The sequence below is a fragment of the Artemia sp. Qi Xiang Cuo genome, chromosome 5, assembly GCF_049724085.1.
Source record: "Artemia sp. Qi Xiang Cuo chromosome 5, ASM4972408v1, whole genome shotgun sequence".
Classification (NCBI taxonomy): Eukaryota; Metazoa; Arthropoda; class Branchiopoda; order Anostraca; family Artemiidae; genus Artemia; species Artemia sp. Qi Xiang Cuo.
In genome coordinates, this window is record NC_142798.1 from 62,336,138 (window position 1) to 62,361,222 (window position 25,085).

General features: G+C 34.8%; 1 protein-coding gene across 1 annotated transcript in view; it reads right to left on the reverse strand.

The window, feature by feature from the left end:
- Positions 1–25,085, reverse strand: part of LOC148952353 (cadherin-AgCad1-like) — a 229,081-nt gene that overhangs the window by 157,619 nt on the left and 46,377 nt on the right. The window contains exons 7-9 of the mRNA XM_089089826.1: positions 11,193–11,482; positions 5,929–6,111; positions 3,132–3,352 (exon numbers count right to left, since the gene is read on the reverse strand). Of these exons, the coding sequence (XP_088945952.1) occupies positions 3,132–3,352; positions 5,929–6,111; positions 11,193–11,482 (694 nt within the window). The remainder of the gene's footprint in view (positions 1–3,131; positions 3,353–5,928; positions 6,112–11,192; positions 11,483–25,085) is intronic.

The window sequence follows — 25,085 nt, forward strand, 5'->3', positions numbered from 1 at the left end:
TAAATTCATACATAACCCATATCAGGCTACAAGCCTATTGGCTTATTCTCCCTTGATCTAATCATAATTCAGAAGTTTTTCCATAATTTTGAATTATTTTCTGTTAAATCCGTATAGGATTGTGAAATATTTATGGAAATTTTAGGAAACAGAAAGACATAAAAAACCATGGGGATTATCATGGTACCCTTTTTATGCTTCCCGGCCTTTAAACTCCAAAAATGGCAAGAAAAAGTAAGAGAAAGAAAAAATTGCATCACTGCATTGTGCCAGTGGCTCCAATTGGAGGATGGTCTCAAGGCGAAAGTATTCTAGAGGAGTTTCAGGATTTTTTTTGAGATTCCGTAAAGTTTCTTTTCATAAAAAACTTTTGCTATGGAAATCAGTAGAACAAAAAATAATAGTTACCATTTCTAAAATCAGCTTAAAAAAGCAATCTTTACGCCTAGACAGTTTTTTAACGTGTTTTTGAACTTTTTGTTACTATGGGACGTAGTTTGCTCCTTACTGGGTTGTTAAAGGGGCTCAGAGGGGTAGCACTGCAGTGTAGGGGTCTAAATGTCTAGCTAGTGGTTTTCGACCATGTAGATTTTTATCCTTTTCCCGCTTCCCTGCATTTTTACTCCGGAAATTGTACAAAAAATGACAAACTTCGATGCCATATGACACTTTAAGATGTAGCTTTGAGAAAAATTTACAAAAAGCACATAGATATATGGTCAAAAGTTTTTAAATGAGTCATCAAAGATCTCTATGATCTTTCAGTTGCCCGTTTCTTGCACTAGTCACCCCATAATTTATGAAATTTATCAGGGGTATAGGAGGGAAAGTACACACGAGGGAGGAATGCATAGGTTAGGTGTAAGGTTATTCACCATGGAGATTATGATCGTACACTTTTCATGCTTTGTAGTCTTTCCACTCCAGATATGGCCCTAAAAAGTGCCATTTTTGGAGCCACGTGGCACTTTTTGACGGCGTGGTCAAGTCTAATTTATAAAATGCATGTACATATTCGATGAACCATTAATTGAGACCTTAAATAACTTTCAATGATTTTGCAGTAGCTTGTTAGTTCTGCTAGTCAGTAGACGGTTTTTGGAAAATATTGAGGGGGCTAGGAGGAGTTGCATACAAGAAGGTGAATTGTAAAACGGTGATTTAGGGTTTTTAATCATGGGGGTCATGGTAGTACCTTTTTCATTCTTTCCAGACTTTCCATTTCAGGAATGGCGCCCAAAGTGCACTTTTCTGGTGCCATGTGACAGTTTTTGATTTTTTTTTTATCAAGACAAATATATAAAAAACAACTATATGTAAAATTAGTTTTCAAATGATCCCTTAAACAGCCCTTTATGATGTTGAAGTGCCCTGTTAGCGGAGAACAAAAAAAAAGAAAGAAAAAAGAGGACGCATCAGTGCTACCCATGCACAAAAGTGATTTTCCCTGTTGTTGTATGGGGGGGGGAGGCTGTAATTATCTTGAAGGGTATTTTTGACAGTTGCAATTCCAACAGAGTACTTTTCATTCCGATTCAATGCTTTGTATAGGGGTTCCAGGCAAATTTTCAAATTTCCTGTAAATTTTTTCTTAAAATAACATTGTAGCCTAAAATTAAGATTAATAAAAACTATAGTAAGCATTCCTGAATCAACTGCAAATGGCAAAATTTTTCTTACTTGGTATTTTTTTTCAAAAACGCGTTTTTAAACTTTTGGCAAATATGGGCCATGATTTGCTCTTTACAAGGCAGCAGCTACCGCTCAACCATAATAGGTATTTGAATTTGAAAAGACTTCTTATAAGATAATTTATTTATTAAAGAGGCGTTCACATGCGTGTCTAGCTAGAATCCCATGTCTAGCCAGACTTCAATGTCTAGGCAACGACCGTTCACAAGTAAAATTTGGTACTTAGCTTGACACGCAAGACAAGGCGCTTGGCTAGACTTTGAGTTCTAGACTCTAGAAATCAGTATCTAGGATTTTCAATTACAGCCAATCAGAATGTGCCAAGTTCTACTATTTTCATCATCTATATTTACATTTTAAACTGAAAATTAATTAACCAAACTCTCATTAATTGTTTCTTTCATTTTATGCAAATATGCAACACCAGACATAATAGTAAAGACATGATTGGCTTATCTCATCCATTATCTTGTGAAAGAAAAATAGGGATTACAATTCTGAAAGTTTTGCCCGCTTAAGCTCTCTTGATTGGCTAGAAATGACAACTGTAATCTATTTGAAACTAAATATGTAGTTTTAGCTAAGCACCGAATTTTACTTGTGAACGGTCGTTGCCTAGACATTGAAGTCTGCCTAGACACGTGTCTAGACATGGGATTCTAGCTAGACACCCATGTGAACGCCGCTTAATAAAACTGAGTGGTTACTGAAATCACAGATGTCATGTGCCAAACGTGGCAGAACTGTTTCCACGCTTATGGGGACTGTGCCATGCGTGCCGAAATATGCGGCACATGTGGTGCTCCATGATATACACTAGGTGGAGGATATTGGACGATCTCTCGAACACGCACAAATTTAAAAACTCGTCGAAATTAGGAAAAAGCATATGAAGCAGCATTGTTTAAGTACAAGCCTTATACTCGAAGCGCAAATTTTGGATAAATACTTTCAGTGGCATCAATTCACGATAAATTTTTTTTTGGGGGGGGGGGAATGTTACTTCAAAAATTGAGGTTGGACAACATTGTCTGTTTTCAATTCTTGTATGAAAATACCCCAAAAAAAACTATTTTTCAAAATGCAGGGAAGGAAGAGGTTAAATCAAAATAGGGGGAATATGCCCCATCCCCCCAATTAATACGCCTGAACTCTTCACATACTGGTTACACCAGAGATTTGGGACAGGGTGGCACATAGTAAACGTTTTTGATGAAAAAACGAGTGAGAAGAAAAAAATAATTTTTGTGCCATGAATTTCATCGAATCCTGAAGATGATTAAGGTAACCGTTCTTTCCTTCCTGCATTGTTCACTGCGCTTATACATAATTATGATTTTTTTATTACCACAGAAATTTCTAATTCAGATGAGTTAGGTTTCTGTTTAGAGTTTAAGGGTGACAAAACGATATACATATTTTTTTTTTTTTTAACTTACCTAAGACTTTCTTTGCCAAATTCAGGGCTAATATCAGCATCATTTACAATGAAATCTATATCAAACTCTGTACCAACTTCAGCTGCTTCAGACATTGCCACCTTGTATCCATCGGATGGTTTGTTAACAAACACTGGATAATTATCATTTACGTCTTCCAGCGTTATCATGAAATCAGCTTCACTGAAGTGACTAGTATCAGCATCTTCTGTTACTTTCACCTGAATAAAACAGAAACTAGGATTTGACAAGAGATCCTCAAAAGCACTATTAATGGTTTCGAACACAGGATATTTGCCCTGCACGTGGTCATGTAAGGTTCCTCCAAGTGTAAAGTAATGTACTTTTTACCGATGGGCTACCTAATTTTCAACCAGCATTATCTATTTTGCGTTTTTTTATCATCAGTTATGAATAAATTACCGTCAGTTATAGTTAGTTTTACGGAGTTTTTCTAGCAGGAAACTGTAGAATAGCAACTGAGACTATCTATTTTGGGTAGATATCTATTTGAAGAGATTTGAAATTTGACGGCAATATTTTTATGCATAAAATGCTAAGTTACCAAAAATTTTCCGTGTATGGATTTTACAATTATATATCTCTCCCGATTTTTAGTAGAACACAAATGAAACTCCTTATTTAAATTGAAAAGCAAGGTTTAATGTGCCAGTAATTGGTACATTGCTCCATATCAGATTTTTTATTTAAAGGATAACTAGGAGGGAGTAGGGTTAATTTTTTGAGAAAATTGGAAGTAGAAGAGAGAAGAAGTGCTAAATTGCCTGCATTTCCTGTCCTCGTAGGCTACGTAACTCTAACTTTTTTTATATTTGCCGTTCATCCAGCTGTTTCATAGTTCATTTTATTTCAAAGAATTATCCTGAAATTTAACATTTAATGGTCCTATATTTAAAGTTTGTAGCCATTGCTGCCAGGGGCACACAAGTTCGTAGTCATCGTGCCAAAAGTCCATATATTGCACTATAATATATTTATTCGCTCCGATATTCCCTCCCCAAATTCCATTCCACTACATTCCCTCCTCAATACCCTGCTCTTTATGCTAAAGTTTGACTTTTTGTCCTAATTCTTTAAGAGCACAATAAACATAAGGGCTATTTAATTAGAATAAGAAGGTTTCTTAGAACTACTAAAATATTTTAGCGCAAAGAGCGAGGGATTAAGAAGTGAGCAACCCACCTCAAGTACGGAATAATTTCCGTCCTTTTTAAGTTTCAACGTTACTCCTTACTTTCAGTAAAAAGAAAACTTGTTCTTATTTTATTTAATATGATACTAAAGTTTTAAAGTGGAAATTGATTACTATGGGGTAGTAAGTGTTTAAATATTTCCAGCAATAACCCGCCCCAACACTGATACTATAACTTACATTATGAAAAATGAGGATAACACTCACAAATCAATTATCAGAATCAATCTCAGTCAAAAAACCAATAACACCAGTAAATCACTAAAATAAAGCTCTATTTCATTTACAACAGAAAATATACAAGTTAGCGTAACGTACTCCAGTAATTTCGTTCATAATGTGGAATATAGGTCTCCTTCAGACCTATTGATTCCTTTATTTTAAACAAGACTTTCTGCAGTGATTTTTTCCCAAATCTTTGATGTTGTAACACATCCTTTTTCCAATAAACATAGGTGGAGAACAAAACATCTATTTCAAATATTACATCAATTCACCCCTACTTAGTTCCAAAATACAGCAAGATTTGTTTCAGCAAACCACACTTGAATGCGATGTATTTCTAAACTGATATTATTGGAAATTGAAAAAGAACCAAATATTTGGCTAAATTAGGCCTAACATTTTAACAATAGAAGAATTTTGAATGAAAAAACTCACCATCGTAAGTATGGTCAAGACCATGTTGAAGCTTTCAGCTATATATAGCAATAATTCCCCAAAGAGTTAGTATTTTGGTATCAAAAACCTAACTGGAGAAGTTAGTTGCCGTCCACTCGCTTAAATGATGGCCCACGTCGTGCTACCCTTCCCTTAATCATCCTTTAAGGTTCTCTAAAACTTACGCCTTCACTTAAGAATACTGACACTTTGCTTCTTTTTTTGCAATTTTCTTTTTTTTTCTAAAAGTGACTATTGAAATAGATTGCTAAGGTTGACTAATCTGAAAAACATTGATTCGCCATCAATAAAAGTCTGATTTAACCAAAAAATAAATGTTTGTTCTATTTGGCTAGTAATGAAACTGTAGCCTAGAATAACACTCAGAACTGGAAAGAAAGAAAGAACTCATAGTTAAAATTTCTGATTTTCGTGAAAACAATAATTTCAGAAATAAGGAAAAATAATTGAATTTAAAAAAAATAAATAAAAGAATTGATCGACTTGTCTTCTGGTACAGTTAACAAGACAAACACTCTTTCAATTTTCCAGAACAGAACCCTGTCAGTCTGGGGCAATCCCTATTTTTAAAAGCATATGGGTACCCCTTCTATAAAAAAAAAACCACAAAAACAACAAGGCAGTCAACTAAATAAATAAAGTCCTGCCATTTAATCAAAGCATGGAATTCGCTCAACTGGCACTCAGATAATTAAAATTAAACAAAAGCATAAAACTGGGTAAAACTTCTAGTTAAGTCAGTAAATAATAAATTAAAACAGGTAATCCAATAATATTACTCATTTGTTATTTATTCTATTGTACTAGTTATTAAAGTTAAAATTTCATGGTTAAAATTTCAAGTTATTCTTACGAAGTCACACATCCTTCGGCTTGATTTAATAAAAAGAAAGCTACACTTGCCTTAAAATTAATCTCTTTCTTAAATTCGTAGTCCAGAAAATTTGTGTCGATACATGTTATCGAGTAATTGGTTACCTGGGAACCTTTAGCGGTCCCAGTAAAAGGGTTGAGAATTTGTAGCTTCCCAATTGCAACCTCAGGGTCGTCAAGTAAAATTTCTGCGCTATAAGAGCCATTGATTCCCTACAAAAAAATAAATAAAGAATTTAGTTTTCTTTTAAATCTTTTATTCAACCGTGGTCATACTGGAATGGACCATGCGATATTTTCCTTTTGTATAGAATATTTTTTGTCAAGTTTTAACACTGCTATTTACATTAATTCGATTTTTTGTTTAATTTAGCTGACATTGGTATATAATAGCATAATCAAAATTTTAAGAGATGCAGAATAGCTCAATAGTCCATCCTTCATCCCTCAATATTGATGCCCCATCCCTCAATCTTAAACATATCTCACGGGAAGTTTGAAAACTTGCAATTTCTTAAGCTTCAATAGCATCTCTAAATAAGACAAAATATGAACCATAGATAAAAAAAAAGAAAAAAAAAAGACAAGAGTTGTGGTGTATCTGCTACATGTTTTGGAGGTGACGATTCAAAGGTGTTTACGTTTTAGTTTTAACCAGGTTGTTGCCACTTAAGAGGCGTTCTTGGGCAACCAAAACTTGAGGGAAAAAAGTTGTTATCAAATTTTCTATAATCTGACTGTATCTGTGTGTAAGAAAATAAAGTACAACACGTTTAAAAAAAAACATTTACGTCTCTTAAGAGCAAAAAAGATACGGGAAAGTGTACTGGGTACATGGACAGAACGTTCGAGCTTAAGGAAATGGGTATTCAATATCTCTTTGACAATAAATGTGCCATGACGCCAAATGTTTTAACCTAACCTAAAACACCTAAAACACCGCTCTGTCGAAAACACAAACAATTCTTTGGTTTTGTCGTGTTGTAGCAGAAACTCTTCTGTTCTCTCCATCTTTTCCACTTTTCTTATTCTAACGTCAACAATTTCAGCTAATTACGGAAAGCTGATAAGGGTCTAACCTCCATTGCTTGTACATAATGTTTCGATCTCTCGCAAGATTGATAGGCATAACATTTTGGAGTACAACGCATAATTCTTACCTGGGGCTAAAAGGGATGCTTTTGCTTGCCCTTGAGCCAACGCCAATGGTGTAAAGCTAAAGTGGAGTTTTTATTCAATAGAACTTGAATTATATTATATCTGAAGTTGTTCCGCCAAGCTTTAACAATTTCCAGTTGAAGTAAGATTAAAGCATGAAAATGCTTAATATGCGATTCGCTGGCCCTGCCATCCACTTTGACAAGCCGTTTCTATTTGTGATTTTATTTAGTTCTTGATTCTATTTTCTTGCTTTGGAACTGAGATGAAGAAATGACATTACATATGTCTCCTAAAATTTAAAATTTTAATCATTATTAAAAAGATTACGAATTTCTATTTGCTCCTTTCCTGCTTGAACTATTAAACAGTTGGCTCATGGCAAGAAAATCTACTCCTTGAAAAACTGACGAGTCTAAAATTTTTTAGATTTTTACGCAAAATTCTTTAATGAGGGGCACCATTTGTAGCTACAGTCATGACAGTGGTCTAATATGGTTCTGTAGCATGGGCGCTCCGAAAAACGAAGGAAGGTTTTCTAGATGTCATCTAGAGAGATGGCGTACTGAATTGTTTTCGGTACTCGACTGACTGACCATATTTCAAACAGGAGGCTGTACAAATAGTGTAGCTCAATCCTACTTTCTAGGGCTATAATGAGAGAAGGTGTGAGATGAATAAGGTATGTCCTGCGGATGAATGATGACATGTAGCCATAGATCGTCCTTTCCGGCCACTCTTCTAGGGCTAAACAGAAAGCAGGTCGTCCTCGGCGAATGTAAGAGGATGTCATAAGGAAAAATCTAAAGAAATGGGAACCTCCTGGGAGGGTGTAAAGTGGGAGGTTCTGAATAGATTGGGATGGAGGATGAGCGTGCTGGCCTCAGACAGCTTGGTGCTGCGGTAAGTTGTTAATAGAAGTAGTAGTAGTATTTAGAAAATTTTGATGAGTTGATAACCTCTTCGTAATGATACATACCAGAAAAAAATAGATAATGACTGGTTCAAAAATGAAGTAAAATCTATTTTGTTGAAAAAAATTTAAACGTAGAAAGTTGTCCTTGACCACTCCACCTTTATTCCCAGCCATCTCATCTTAACTTTTTGGCAAAAAGTGGACATGTTGCACATTATTTTTTACCAGAATCACACAAAAATTATCAGTTTTTATGATTGAACAGACAAAGTCGTCCATAGCCCATTCAACACCCTCTTCATGCTGTCCCCCAGCCATGTTTCTTTCATAGGCAGCGCGATAGCGCTGCCTAAGTAAAGAACGATGTTGCCACAATATATTATTTATTTATTTTTTTCCACCATACCCGGGCGCTTCGTATCGAAGGAGTTGTCATAGAAACTTCAAAAAGGGCTCATTCGATTGGAAATTGGAGTGGCTAGTGCCCCTTTTAATAGTCGAAAATGATTGGAGGGCAACTAGCCCCCCCCCCTCTCCACGCCCATCATTCCCCCAAACACATCCAATCCAAATTTTGAGATAGCCATTTTGTTCAGCGTAGTTGATTTCCCGATAGAACATATGTTTTTGAGGAGGAAACCGCCCCCCCAACCCTCAGGGCAAGGGTTTTAAGTATGCCCTGGGGGCATATAAGGTTTTTATAGAAGGCGTTGTCGTAGAAACTTAAAAACAGGCTCATTCTATTGGAAATTCAAAGGGTTAGACCCTTTTTAATAGTCGAAAGCGATTGGAGGGCAACTAGCCCCCCCCACTCCCACCATTCCCCCAAACACATCCAATCAAAATTTTGAGATAGCCATTTTGTTCAGTGTAGTTGATTTCGTGATAGAAAATATCTTTTTGAGGAGAAAACTCCCCCAAAACCCTCGGGGCAAGGGTTTTAAGTTGTGCCCTGAGGGCATATAAGAACAATGTTGGCACAATGTACCATATATTATTTTTCTACTTTAGAGCAGGGCACTTCATATGGAAGAGGCCGTCGTAGAGACTTTAAAGGGGGCTCATTCGATTGGAAATCGAGAGTTCTAGGGCCCTTTTTAATAGTCGAAAGTGATTGGAGAGCAACTAGCCCCCTCCCCCGCACCCATCATTCACCCACACTCATCCAATTAAAATTTTGAGATAGCTACTTCGTTCAACGCAGTTTATTTCCAGATAGAAATTATGTTTTTGAGGAGGACAGACCCACACAGCCCTCAGGGCAAGGATTTTTAGCTATACCCTGGGGGCATGTAAGGTTTTTATAGAAAGTATTGTCGTAGAAACTTCAAAAAAGGCTCATTCGATTGGAAATTCAAAGGGCTAGTGCCCTTTTTAATGGTCAAAATTGATTGAAGGGCAACGAACCCCCCTCTCAAGCGCACCTTTTCCCCAAACACATCCAATCAAAATTTTGAGATAGCCACATTTATTCAACGTAGTTTTTAAGTTCTGTAAATTAGGTCTTCGAGGATGACAACCCCCTCACAGCCCTTAGAACAAGGGTTGTAAGTTATGCCCTGGAGGCATATAAAGTTTTTATAGAACAAGTTGTCGTAGAAACTTCAAAAAGGGCTCATTCGATTAGAAATTGAAATGGATAGCGCCCTTTTTAATAGTCTAAAGTAATTGGAAGGCGACTAACACCCCTTCCACGCCCACCATTTCCCCAAACACATCCAATCAAAATTTTGAGATAGCAATTTTGTTCCACGCAGTTAAAGTTCAGGAAATTATACCTCTGAGCAGGACACTCCCCCCCCCCCCACAGTCTTCAGGGCAAGGGCTATAAGCTATGCACTGGGGGCATATAAGTTTTTATTGAAATCTTTATTGTACAAAATTGAAAAAGTGCTCATAGGATTCGAAATTCAAAGGTCTAGCGCCCTTTTTAATAGTTCAATGTGATTTGAGGGCAACTAGCCCCCCTTTCTCCCCTACCTCTTCCTCAAACACATTTAATCAAAATTTTTAGATAGCCATTTTGTTCAGTGGTGTGGATTTCCAGATAGAAATTATGTTTTTGAGGAGGACACTCCCCCACAGCCCTCAGGGCAAGGGTTGTAAGTTATGCCCTGGGGGCATATAAGGTTTTTATTGAAATCTTTGTCGTAGAAACTTGATAAAGGGCTGATTCGATTGGAAATTCAAAGGGCTAGTGCCCTTTTTAAAAGGCGTAGGGCTCAAAACCCCTATGCCTTCCCAAGGCCAGAACATAATTTCCACTTTACTGAAAAAATAAAAAATAAATGTGCATTGTCAGTTTAATATACATATACTGATATTTAGTAATCAAAATATCAATATTATTTGATTCATTAAAGTTATGAAATAAAAACATTTATATTTTTTTCAGTAAAGTGCAAATTATGTTCTGGCCTTGGGGAGGCATAGGGGTTTTGAGCCCAACTTGTGTTAATTTCTGCTCGTTTTGAGTTTGACTCGGTTATTTATTGTAATTTCTGTTCATTTTGAGTTTCATTTATTTATCGATGCTGATTTGTGGTAGTTTCACGCTTGGTAGATTATTTCATTTTATTTTTGCTCATTTTTTGTTTAATGGAGTTCTTTACTTTTCTTTGAAAAACTTATTTTGTGAAAAAGGTTTTTTTAATTAACTAAGAAAGACAGACACGTAGCACCTTGTCAGAAGCGGGACTCTGCAAGAATCTCCATATAATTGGAGGCATAAACAAGCTTACTACCCATTCAGACATCCTATGTGGCTCTCTTCATCAATTTCTCAACAGAAAGTTAGGCATGTTACAGCTTGATTGGACCAAAATTAAGCAAGGAATTTTGATCTCTGTGTCAGTATGATCCAAGTTGGACCAAGGGAACTCAAGAACTCCATGGGCGTTCCACCTTTGACTTTGTTGCAAAAAATTAGGCATATTACGCCTTGTTTGAATAGAAAATAATGATTACCAATATATATAATATAAGATACAAAGTGAGCTAATGGCCCCTTTAACAGCTCCCCTCTCCTCAAAATTTTGTTAGCATTTAGGTAGACGTGTCGCACCTTGTTTGAAGTGGAGTCACGCAAAGATCTTCAATATATTGCAACGGATCAATGTAGTCCCTTCATCTATTGAGTACTTTCTGTCCATTTAAAGTTTAAACGTTCCCCGTTACTTTCTCTTGAATATTTTATTTAGCAATAGACAAAAATACTTACAAAATCCCTGTCTGTAACTTCTATAAAGTGATTGAATATAATATTCCCCACTGTTCCTTCTGGAACCGACACGTTATATGGGCCTGGATAAGAAAACATAGGTATGTTATCGTTGACATCTGTAACAGTCATCAAAACATCACCGGTAATGCCTTCAGATGAATTGTCGTCTTCAACGGCGAATATTTCAAATTCCCATACAAAAGATTCGGCACCATTAACATCACGATCTATTTGCTTCACCAGCGTTAGATTTCCCGTCTGTGAGTTGAGGTCTATATTTTCTGTTCCTAAAAATAATATTTGAGAAAAAATAATCAATTTTACATAAAGGATTGACAAGGCCCATTTGTTTTGCATAGCGTAAAAGGTTTTAAAAACTTTATTTATCTTTGCCAGCGTATGTGATTTGAGGATAAATCCTTAGAATTTTCAAGATAAATTCCAAAAAGTTCAAACCTTTGTATAAAATCTCAGAACTTGCTTAAAGGTATGGCATTCATCATATCCAAGTAGATATTAGTTGCCTCATAGACAGATAGTTTTACAAACATAACTTGTTCCATTTCAATCTTTCCAGCAAATATTTAATCTCATTAGAAGATGAAGTGAAGTCAAATCATAGGCAGCGTAGTAGCACTGCCTAAATAAAGAACGATGCGGAGAGAATGTATCCTTTTTTTCTGACCAAGCCACTTTGTATAGAAGCAGTTGCCGCAGAAACTTTAAAAAGGGCCCATTCGATTGGAAAGTGAAAGTTCTATTGTCCTTCTTAAGAGCCAAAAGTGATTAGAGGGCAACCAGCCCCCCCCCCCTAGACCCATCATTTCCCCAAGCACATGCAACAACAATTTTCAGATTGTCATTTTGTTCAACATAATTGAAAGGTCCAGTAGTTATGTCTTTGGGGATGACAACCTCCTCCCCCCCCCCCCATTAAAACCTCAGAGCAAGAACTATAAGTTATACTAATTACCCATTATTAACATATAAGGTTTTTATGAAAGATGTGGTTGCATAAACATTGGATTGGGCTCATTCAATTAGAGATCAGTAGCTCTAGCACCTTTGTTAAGAGTCAAAAGTGATCGGAGGGCAACTAGCCCCCCCCCCATCACTACCGCTTTGCCCCAAGTGCATCCTATAGGATTTTTTACATAGGAACTTCGTTCATATTAGTCCAAAGATCATATAACAAGACTTTTGGGGTTGAAAAAAAAATCAGAGCCTTAGGACAAGAGTTGTAAGTTATACCCTGGGGGCATATAAGATTTTTATGGAAGAAATAGTCACATAAACTTTAGAGGAGGCTCATTTGGTTGGTAACAGAAAGTTATAGTTCCCATTTAAGAGTCAAAGTCATGGAGGGTAACAAGCCCCCCTCCCCCCGACGCCCTATTTTTCTCCAAACGCCTTTTCTCTTTTCCCCTTTTTCTCGTTGCAATTGTGAGATAACCATTTTGTTCAAAAATAGTCAAAAGAGCATATACCAATGCCTCCAGGGTTGATACAACCCCCCAGAACCCAGGGGTTGTAAATTAAGGCCCTGGAACTTATAAGTTTTTTGTGGAATGGGTGATCGTATAAACTTCGAATGATTGGAAATTGAAAGTTCTAGAGCCCATTTCAGAAGTCTAAAGGGATTGGAGAGCAACCATCTCCCCCACGCATATCATTTCCCAAAACACATCTAATCAAAATTTTGAGACAGCTATTTTGTTCGGTATTGTTGAAAGGTTCAGTAATTATATCTTTGGGGATGTCAACCCCCCCCCCCACATCCCTCAGGGTAAGGGTGTAGTTTTAGTTTCAGTTGTTTTTTTAACACATGTTAGGTAATTCGTTCATTGTTTACTTATAGTATATGTTTTTGAGAAAGGTGGGCATGTGTGACCTTTACTCTCCAAAAAGACCCGGCTGTCCTCTGACAAAACCTAGTATCTACAAAAAATTCGAATTTTAGTTAAGAGTGGATCCCGCTTAATTAGACTATGAGGAATTCAATGGTGCAAAAGAAATTATTCTCCGATGCGTAGTTGCGTTGTTATTACCTAGTATCTACACAGGAGCTCACCATTGTTTTCGTGTCATACCTAGTATGTACATACTAGAAATCGACATTTACGCTAAAATCTAGCATTTGACAAATTATACTTCATCAGTGAAAACAATCAGCAGCACAATACAATGAGCATCATCACTTTATTTTTTAAATAAAGACGATAAAAATGCAAAGAGCAAAATAACGTTTTTGCGTTTTTCTCGGAACTTACTCAGATGTAGATACTAGGTTTTGTCCGAGGACAGCCGGGACGTAGGGCATCTAGGTGAGCCTTTCAGAGAATGCTGAGGGGAGGTGTTGAACTAAATCAAATCTCGTTATGTGCATATGGGTGTCAAAAGGGCGTAACTCAGGAATGATTGATTGTGTTAATTTGGAACTTCCAGAAATTAAAAAGGGAGATGATCAATTGACCAAAAAGACCAAATTATCACGCTACTACTGCCACTACTATTACTACCATTACTATTGCTGATATCACTACTACTATTACTACTACTACTACTACTACTACCACTACTACTGTTACTATTACTACTCCTACTACCACCAAAACAACTGCTTCTGCAGCGAGTACTACAAAGGCTGAGGATATTGAAATGAACATCTGAGGAAACGTTGAGGTGAAAGTTGAACTAAATCAAACATAGCATGTGCATAAACAGTGCTAATACAGACGTATCAGCAATACTTTTGGAACAGTTTACAGTATCAAGATGAAACTTCTAGGACATTATGAGTGGGATGTTCAACTGGCCAAAATACAACATGCACCTGCTGCTACTGCTATTAATACTGCTGCCACTACTGATACTACTATTACTAAAACAACACCGTAACTGCTACTACCGCTCCTACTACTACCACTACTACTAAGATACTAGTACTATTGAGGCTAAGCGTATGAAGGTGAACATTTGACGGAATATTGAGGGGGAACTTAAGCTAAATCAAAACACACTATGTGCATGCCGATTATCAAAAGGGCGTATCTCGAGAATGGATTTGGGTATTAAGTTAGAGATTGCAGAGAATGCTAAAAGGGGAAGGTCAATTGACCAAAAGGTAAGATATGCATGCTAAAGCAAACACTGCTACCATTGCTATTTTTCTGCTGCTACTACTACTACTTCTGCTACAAAACTACTCCAACTACTGCTTTAATCGGAACTACTTGTAAGGCTAAGAGTATTCAGATGAAAAGGGCGTCAAAAGGGGGGTCAAAAGGGCATATCAGAAGTTTTTTTAAAACGGCTCACCGTATCAAGGTTAAAATTCTGAAGTATCATGAGGGGGATGTTCAAATGGCCAAAAGACAATATGTTAACCCTACTGCTGCTACTAGTACTAGTGCTATTACTCTTAATACTACTACTAGTGCTAATATTACTAATGTGACTACTGTGACTACTACTATTGCTGTGCCTAAGAGTATAAAGGTGACATTTTTAGAGAATTTTGAGGGGGGAATTTGAACTGAATCACAATACGCCGTCTGTATGCAGATTGTGAAAAGGGCGTATCATCAATAAATTAAGAACAATTTGTATGTGAAGTTGAAGCTTACAGGGCTTGTTGTGGGGAATGTTGAACTAACCAAAAGACATTATTTGTGTCCTAATACTATTGCTTCTATTCATACTGCTGCTACTACTACTACTACTGCTACTACTTCTGCTACTATTATTACTACTACTACTACTAAAGCTAAAGCTGCTGCTACTATTACTATTGGTACTACTACTACTGCTAATAAAGCTAAGCGTATTAAGACGAAAAAATTGGAGAATATTGAAACTATATTAACTAAATCGAAACACACTATGCCCACACAGGTTGTCAAGAGGACTTATCAGAATTGCTTCAGGAATGGTTGATGGTTTTAAGTTGAAACCCTCAGCATGTTTTGAAGGGGATATTAAAGAAAATGAAAGGTGCTCGATTGGAAATTCTAAGTTTGAGCACCCTTTTTCAGAGTCAAATGTTATTGGAGGGCAAGCAGCCCTCCTCCCAAGCCCATTAATTTTCCAAACACATCCAATCAACATTTTGAGACCAGAAGATTTGAACGACCCCTTAACTATATCTCTAGGTATATTGGGTATGTCAGCCCCCGACGGTTATGCAATTTGCTCATTGGACTTTAAAACTAAATGTTGCTTTAAAACTAAATCAGAAGGTACTGTGTGCATGCTAATTGCGAATAAGACATCTCAGCAATATCCCAAGAACAACTGAGGGTAGGAAGTTGAAACTTTTAGGGTTACTACTATTGCTACCTCTGTTCTTACAATTTAACTAAATTAAAAGAATGAAAGTGCATCCAGGTTGTCAAAGAGCCGAGATAGAATTAAATAAAAAAAAGAAGTTTTTTCAACTGAAAGTAAGGAGCAACATTAAAACTTAAAACGAGCAGAAATTATTACGTATATGAGGGGATTCGTCCCCTCGTCAATACCTCGCTCTTTACGCTAAAGTTCAAATTTTGTTCCAATTCTTCAAGGATGACCCTTGAATCACAAAGGCCGTTTAATTATAATAAATAGCTCTTTTGAAAGTACTAAGAAAACTAAGAAAAGTACACGTAATAGCTTCTGTTCGTTTTAAGCTTTATTGTTGCTCCTTACTTTCAGTTGAAAAAACTCGTTTTTTTCTATTTAATTTCTGATCGTTTTAAAATAATGTGGGGAAGTCCGGCACCTCCTTCATGGAAAAGTTTCTTTCCCTGTGAAAAATTCCTCCATGGAAAGATCCTTTCACGCAGCCCCTTCCCCAGACCCACCCCCGACCAGAAAAAATCCCCCCTGAAAACGTCCGTATACTTCCCAATAATCAATAGTATATGTAAAGAATGGGCAAAGTTCATAGCTTGCAGTCCCCCAGGGACTGTGGGAGATTAAGTCATCCTCAAAAACATAGTTATTACATTTTTCGACTATGCTAAGCAAAATGGCTATCTCAAAATTTTTATCAAGTGACTTTTGGAAAAAAATGAGCGTGGGAGGGGGTCTATTTGCCTCCAATTTTTTGGTCACTAAAAAAGGGCACTAGAACTTTAATTTCCGTTCAAATGTTCTATTTCAATATTCTAGGACCACTGGGTCGATACTATCACCCCTGGGAAAAACAAACAAAAAAAAACAAATAAACACGCATCCGTGATCTTTCTTCCGGCAAAATTCCACATTTTTGCAGATAGGAGCTTGAAAACTCTACAATAGGGTTTTCTCATACGCTGAATCGAACGGTGTGATTTTTATTAAGATTCTATGAATTTTGGGGAGTGTTTCATCCTTTTCTCGAAACTAAGGCAAATTTTGACAGGTTCGTAACGCTAGATGGGTAAGATTAAACTTGATGAAACTTACCTATTTGAAATCAGCATAAAAATCGAATTCTTTTCATGTATCTAATGGTATCAAAATTCCGTTATTTAGAGTTTCGGTTACTTTTGAGCCAGGTCGCTCCTTACTTACAGTTCGTTACCACGAACTCTTTGATTAGTTAGGTTAGGCTATATTAGACTAAATTATATATTAGCTATATTAGCCAAAGTATGGATTCTTATAGAAAAAAAACACAAAGAAGTAAAATATTATCTGTGTTTTCCATGAAAAAGACTATGTCAATAAAAATCGAATAGAAATTAATTAAAAAATCAACAAAATAAATTTCTCAAAGAAATGTAAAGAGCTTCATTGAACCAAATATGAGTAGAAATAAAGTCAATAATTTTCCAAACGTAAAAATACTACAAATCACCATCAATAACTAGATGAAACACAAAACGAACACAAATTGCAATAAATAACCGAACCAAACTTAAAACAGGCAGAAATCAAAATGAGCAGTGCTGACAACAGTAGAGGGAGGCATTGCTATACAGGACGAACAACAGGGCAAACAAGATCACGTGTCTATTTCAAGGCAAATCACAGAGCTAGAATACTGGGCAAACAAGGTGACATCACTTGACCTCCAATGAATTTACCATGAATTTATGTAACAAGATGTTGTCGAAACTGCGTATTATCTGTTTGTCACAATTCCACCTTATGTAATAGGATGATGTGTAATTGATACAAACATAAATTACGTTGAACTTATAGAGCTTCGGATGTGTAAGAATTCATGATGGAAAAATCAAAAGGCTTCACGGGAATTTAAATGTATCTGTGCACAGTTGCCAGAACAAAGGAAACGTCAGAGATTAAATGACATTTTAGGGGATTATTTGGGGTGAAACAGATTGAGACATGTGACTTGACCTAGCTTTACTTCTCGGCTGTGGTCGCTATAATAGACAAGCACACAATAAGGGATGTGTGTGCAATAAAATATTGTTTAGCATTGCAGTATGCTAAAAAGTTAAAAGTAATAGAGACGTAGGTGCCAAGAAAAGATCACGTGACTTGACTTAGGTTTACTTCTCGGATGTGGTCACTATAACAGACAAGTACACAGTATGGGATTAGTGAGATGGTTATGGATTTGATCCATCAAGGACCGCAACCACCAATGACCCTAGCCACCAAGGACCTCAACCTCCAAGGGTCTCCTCCCCCCAACCTCCAAGGAGCCCCCTCCCTCCGTCTTTTTGGGCCCATCCCCCCATTTTTTTACTTAAAGCATAAAAAATTCACATTTAAGCTAGATTTCTTAACTTTTGTGCATGTGTGTTGTCTGAAACCTATGATTTGGGGTGCATGGTTTAATATTTCGAGACTACAAGTGGTAAAAGACAAACTTTATTTTTAAATTATTCTTTTTGTATTTTGAAAAAAATATTACCATATTTAACCCTTTATTATTTCCTTTCAGTTAGACAAGGAAAGGTAGGGTGTTCTTAGCAATTATCTGTCTATAGACTACAATTGGTAAAAGACAAACTTTATGTTTAAATTATTCTTTTTGTATCTTGGAAAAAAATGTTAGCATATTTAACCCTTTATTATTTCCTTACAGTTAGACATGGAAAGGTAGGGTGTACTTAGGAATTATCTGTTTATAGACTACAAGTGGTAAGAGACAAACTTTATTCTTAAATTATTCTTTTTGTATTTTTGAAAAAATATTAGCAAATTTAACCCTTTATTATTTCCTTTCAGTTAGACAAGGAAAGGTAGGGTGTTCTTAGGCATTATCTGTCTATAGACCACAAGTGGTAAGAGACAAACTTTATTTTTTAATTATTCTATTGTATTTGGGAAAAAAATATTAGCATATTTAACCCTTTATTATTTCCTTTCAGTTAGACAAGGAAAGGTAGGATATTCTTAAGAATTATCTGTCTATAGACTACAAGTGGTAAAATACAAACTTTATTTTTAAATTATTCTTTTTGTATTTTGGAAAAAATATTAGCATATTTAAACCTTTATTATTTCCTTTCAGTTAGACAAGAAAAGGTAGGGTGTTCTTAGGAATTATCTGAATATAGACTACAAGTGGTAAAAGACAAACTTTATTTTTAAATTATTCTTTTTGTATTTTGGAAAAAATATTAGCATATTTAACCCTTTATTATTTCCTTTCAGTTGGACATGGAAAGGTAGGGTGTTCTTAGGCATTATCTGTCTATAGACTACAAGTGGTAAGAGACAAACTTTATTTTTTAATTATTCTATTGTATTTGGGAAAAAAATATTAGCATATTTAACCCTTTATTATTTCCTTTCAGCAAGACATGGAGAGGTAAGATATTCTCAAAAATTATCTGGGCATAGACAAAAAGTGGTACAATATAAACTATGTGTTTAAATTATTCTTTTAGCATTTTGTTAAACGTTCTAGCATCTCTAATCGTTTAATCATTCCTTACAGTTATACATGGAAAGGTAGGGTGTTCTCAGGAATTATCTGAATATAGACTACAAGTGGTAAAAGACAAACTTTATTTTTAAATTATTCTTTTTGTATTTTGGAAAAAATATTAGCATATTTAACCCTTTATTATTTCCTTTCAGTTGGACATGGAAAGGTAGGGTGTTCTTAGGAATTATCTGTGTACAGGCTAAAAGTGATAAAAGACAAACTTTATTTTAAATTATTCTTTTTGTATTTTGAAAAAAATATTAGCATATTTAACCCTTTATTTTTTCCTTTCAGTTAGACTAGGAGAGGTAGGGTGTTCTTAGGAATTACCTGTCTTTGGACTATTTTTAATTTATTCTTTTTGTATTTTGGAAAATATATTAGCATATTTAACCCTTCATTATTTCCTTACAGTTAGACAACGAAAGGTAGGATGTTGTTAGGAATTATCCGTTTATAGACTACAAGAGGTAAAAGAGAAACGTAATTTTTAAATTATTCTTTTTTTATTTTGGAAAAAAATATTAGTATATTTAAACCTGTATTATTTTCTTTCAGTTAGACAAGGAAAGTTAGGGTGTTCTTAGGAATTATCTGTCTATAGACTACAAGTGGTAAAAGACAAACTTTATTTTTAAATTATTCTTTTTGTATTTTGGAAAAAAATATTAGCATATTTAACCTTTTATTATTTCCTTTCAGTTAGACAAGGAAAGATAGGGTTTCCTTAGGAATTATCTGTCTATAGACTACAAGTGGTAAAAGACAAACTTTATTTTTAAATTATTCATTTTTTATTTTGAAAAAAAATATTAGCATATTTAACCCTTTATTATTTCCTTTCAGTTAGACAAGGAAAGGTAGGGTGTTCTTAGGAATTATCCGTCTATAGACTACAAGTGGTAAAAGTCAATCTTTATTTTTAAATTATTCTTTTTGTATTTTGGAAAAAATATTAGCATATTTACTCTTTATTATTTCCTTTTAGCTAGACAAGGAAAGGTAGGGTGTTCTTAGGAATTATCTGTGTATAGACTACAAGTGGTAAAAGAAAAACTTTATTTTTAAATTTACTTAACACACTCAAATTTCTCTTAGGTACTTTTTCTATTAATTTTTGATACTCAGTCATCAGTTAATGGTGTTATGAACCTGCTAGTAGTATCTATGTTTTCTTAGGAATTATCTGTCTATAGACTACAAGTGGTAAAAGACAAACTTTATTTTTAAATTATTCATTTTTTATTTTGAAAAAAAATATTAGCATATTTAACCCTTTATTATTTCCTTTCAGTTAGACAAGGAAAGGTAGAGTGTTCATAGGAATTACCTGTCTTTAGACTATTTTTAATTTATTCTTTTTGTATTTTGGAAAATATATTAGCATATTTAACCCTTTATTATTTCCATTCAGTTAGACAAGGAAAGGTAGGGTGTTCTTAGGAATTATCTGTCTATAGACTACAAGTGGTAAAAGAGAAACTTTATTTTTAAATTATTCTTTTTTGTATTTTGGAATAAATATTAGCATATTTAACCCTTTATTATTTCCTTTCAGTTAGACAAGGAAAGGTAGGGTGTTCTTAGAAATTATCTGGCTATAGACAACAAGTGGTAAAAGACAAACTTTATTTTTAAATTATTTTTTTTGCATTTTGGAAAAAATATTAGCATCTTTAACCCTTTATTATTTCATTTCAGTTAGACAAGGAAAGTTAGGGTGTTCTTAGGAATTATCTGTCTATAGACTACAAGTGGTAAAAGACAAACTTTATTTTTAAATTATTCTTTTTAGTATTTTGGAAAAAAATATTAGCATATTTAACCCTTTATTATTATTTCCTTTCAGTTAGACAAGGAAAGATAGGGTGTTCTTAGGAATTATCTGTCTATAGACTACAAGTGGTAAAAGACAAACTTTATTTTTAAATTTACTTAACACACTCAAATTTCTCTTAGGTACTTTTTCCTGTTTATTTTTGATACTCAGTCATCAGTTAATGGTGTTATGAACCTCCTAGTAGTATCTATGTCTCTGAAAATTCCTTTTCTTATATCTCTGAATTTTTAGTAAACATTCTAAATGTTTGACTTGCTAGCGTACCCTAAAAATAATGGTAATATAACAAAGTAATACATAAAATATTTTTTATCGAAATAACATCATGTAGAATATTAACATAAAAATATGTTACATACATTATTATACATTATTAATATCATTGAAAAACTTTGGACACTTAGAATCTGCTCCATAAAATAATTCATCATGTTCTTTCTTGATAGTGTAGCTATTCTCTTCTCTTATTTCATAACCAATAGAATAATCATTATTCCATTTTGAGTCATACACAATTTTTACTGGGATGTCACATACAGGTTCAATTTGCGTTTCATCTTTGGTATTATTAAGTTCATCGGGCATATGATCAATAGTAGTAATAATTTTCAATTACGCTTTATTTTCCATCAATTTATCTTTATATTCATTAGTAATATTTTCTGCAAAGCTTTGTTATTTTGCTAGCAATTTCACTGTCTATTCTCACATTGTGTTTACAAAGGTCACAGTTCTGGCACGTAGACAAGATATGATTTATTACATTAGTGCAGCAGTTGGCCTTTCTTTTCCCCTTTGCTTTCAATTTAATAGTAATACCAGAACTATGGCAATAGGATCTATCAACTGGTAACGTGTTACCAGAACCAGTAGCAAGAAGATGACCATCTTCATCAACTATTATTTTTATTTTGGCATTCTCTTTTAGCACTATCATCTCTGGTGCTCTCACTCTTGCATATCCACCATGAGCAATGTTGAATGGTTTCGATAGTCCAAAGAAATTTAGCTTTTTGCTGTCATAACAACACACACATACATTTCTAATAAGATCTCCATTAATGCTTGTTTCATAATTCAAATATCGATCCTTGTCAGCATTCAACGCAACGATGATTTTATCATGTGTACACACTTTCTTTGAATAATTCATATTCACTTTTTTGTAAATACGAAGCATGTGTTTATCCTTCCAATGTGTGAAATTTACTGATTTATTACATGCATTAAACTATGTAGTATCGATAACCTGCCATAGAGTACCACTGGGACAGCCGCATAGTGTCTATGAGCAACCATAAGGTATCATTGATACAGCCGCATAAATATAAACAAATAAATAAATACCTAATTCTATTTGTGTATCATTCAATTTCACAGACTCCATCTAATTATTTGTAGTCTTACAAAAGATGTTGATAAAGAATTTAATTACTCTGTAACTAAGATTTTGTCAATGTTATCCTATGAAGCCGACAAATGATGTTGTTAAAGAAAGGAATTTTCAGAGACATAGATACTACTAGCAGACTCATAACACCATTAAATTTTAACTGAGTATCAAAAATTAATTTAAAAAAAAGTACTGTTGCATAGAACAAATTCAACTACATAGACATTTCTTAGCTTCAAAAGAATCTTACAACATTTTACAGAATCGAGAGATTATTTAATCACTGATACTTTGATTTTGATGTGGAGGTTACATTACGTTAACGGCTTTTAAGTTAGATTCATTTAGGCTAGGTCACCATGGGCAACATAGATTGAAACATCATCATAGGGCTCTCTAACATGCTGAATCTGAAGATGTAATTTTCATGGAGATTCTTTGACTTTTTTAGGTTAACTTTCACTAGGTTAAGTGGGTGCCACTTAGCGTAAAGAGTGAGGTATTGAGGAGAGAAGACCCCCCCCCCCACTCATATACGTAATACTTTCTGTTCGTTTTAAGTTTTAATGTTGCTCGTTACTTTTCAGTTGAAAAAAACTTGTTTTTAAAAATTTAATTTCTGATTGTCTTTTAAATAAGGCTGGGAAATCTGGCTCCTCCTCCATGTTAACTTCCCTTCCCCCGCAAAAATATTTTCCATGGAAACATCATCCCATGTACCCCCCCCCCCCTTCACCAGGAAACCCCCCTTGAAAAAAGTCTGTACACTTCCCAATAACTAACACTATATGCAAACAATGGTCAAAGTTTATAACTTGCAGCCCTTCTCCGGAACTGTGGGGGGTCAAGTCATCCTCAAAGACATAGATATTAGATTTTTCGACTATGCTGAATAGAAATGGTTATCTAAAAACTTTGATCTGGCGACTTTAGAGAGAAAATGAGCGTGGGAGAAGGGGTAGCTGCCCTCCAATATTTTTTTTGTCATTTATAAAGGGCATGAGAGCTTTTGATTTCTGGTAAAATGAGCCCTCTTCCGATCTTCTACGATCACTGGTTCGAAACGATCATCCCTGGGGGAAAAAACAAACAAATAAACACGCAGCTGTAATCTTTCTTCCGGTAAAAAATTGCAAAATTCCACATTTTTTAGCATAAGAGCTTGAAACCTCTGCAGTAGGGTTCTCTGGTGTGCTGAATCTGACGGTGTCATTTTCATTAAGATCAATTGATCATTTGGGGGTGTTTCCCCTTTTTTCGAAAATGGGCAAATTTTCTCATTCTCGAAAATTTTAAATATTTTAAATAAGCGTCAAAATTCAATTCTTCTGATGTATCTATTGTTATCAAGACTCTGTTTCTTAGAGTTTCGGCTACTATTGAGGCAGTTCGTTACCACGAACTGTTGGTAAAACAAACGAAATACCAAATAAACTCGTTTGCGTGATCATCCGTCTCGGAAACAATGCAAAAACTCGATTTTTTTTTTTTTTTTGCAGGAGTTTGAAATATCTGCTATAAAATTCTTTGGTGCAATAAATTTGACAGTGTAATTTTCATCAAGAATACTCAACCTTTCGAGTTTTTTTTCGCCCTTGGCTGTATTTTCTCAGGGCTGTTGCTATTGGTGGGTAACATTAAGCTTCACAACTTTTAAGTATTTAGAATCACATTAAAAGTTCATATCTTTTGATGTATACATTTTTATTAAAACTCTATTTTTTAAGTTCCAGTTGCTATTAGCTCAAGTCACTTCTTATAAAGATTGACTCGATCGAGCAGTAAGATTACTTACGATATATTACCACGAACTGTTTGACTAAATATGGAAACAGAAAAAAATTGATGCAGGCTATAGTAGCAAAAGATAGTAGGGTATGGGTGGACGCAATCAAGAAGTTTTGCAACAAAATTCGTAAATAAACACTGCTGTGTACCTTGGGTCCTGTAACTCAACCAAAAACTTTATCGTACTTCAAAGCTTTAAATAAGGAACTGAGAAGATTTTTCCACGGTAATGGTATCAATGTTAACAATGAATATATTTGTCGAAGGATTCTCTGAAAAATCAGAGGTTAGGAATTTGTATTTAACCCCTTCTATAGATTGGTGTTCAAAGCATTTTCCCAGGAAAGTATGTAAACTTAAAAATTACATTTTAGTTAAAAAGAGCAAATTTGGAACGTCTTTTTGAAAAAAGTGTTTTGTTTTTTTTTCAAGCATTACAACACAAGAAGCAGACCTACTGGACGATTTACACAAAAAGAGAGAGAAAAAACAAACATATTATATACTCTTTTATGAGGGTCGGAGAAAACATGATTTGCCCCCTTCTCCTCAACAAAAATTTTAAGTTTTGGTACAGTTTGGTATTATTTAGTTTTTGTATAGTTCGTATGTTCAGAATATGAATAAAAGGTTCAAGTATTCAAAGATCATTCCACATTAAAGCCTACACGGTCTCTCTTAAGTTCGGCTGTGATAATTAAAAGGGCGACATATGCCATTTTTGTAACTATCCAGGAGAGCCGAAAAATAGAAAAAAGTTTGTCGGCTGTGGTAGCTCTGAAGCTAAGGAGGCTAATGGAGATAAAGAGAACATATTCTAAACCAACTTTTTATGGTTTTTTTTCAGGGGTATAAATCAAATTCAAGTATTCCAAGCGAATTTAGACCTATTCCATTTTATGGCGTATGTCCCCTTTTTTCCTTGACAAAAAAGGAGACCAATGCCAGATCCCCGTGTTATAGCTCAATAAGATAGTTTTGTCCTGTCATTCTGAA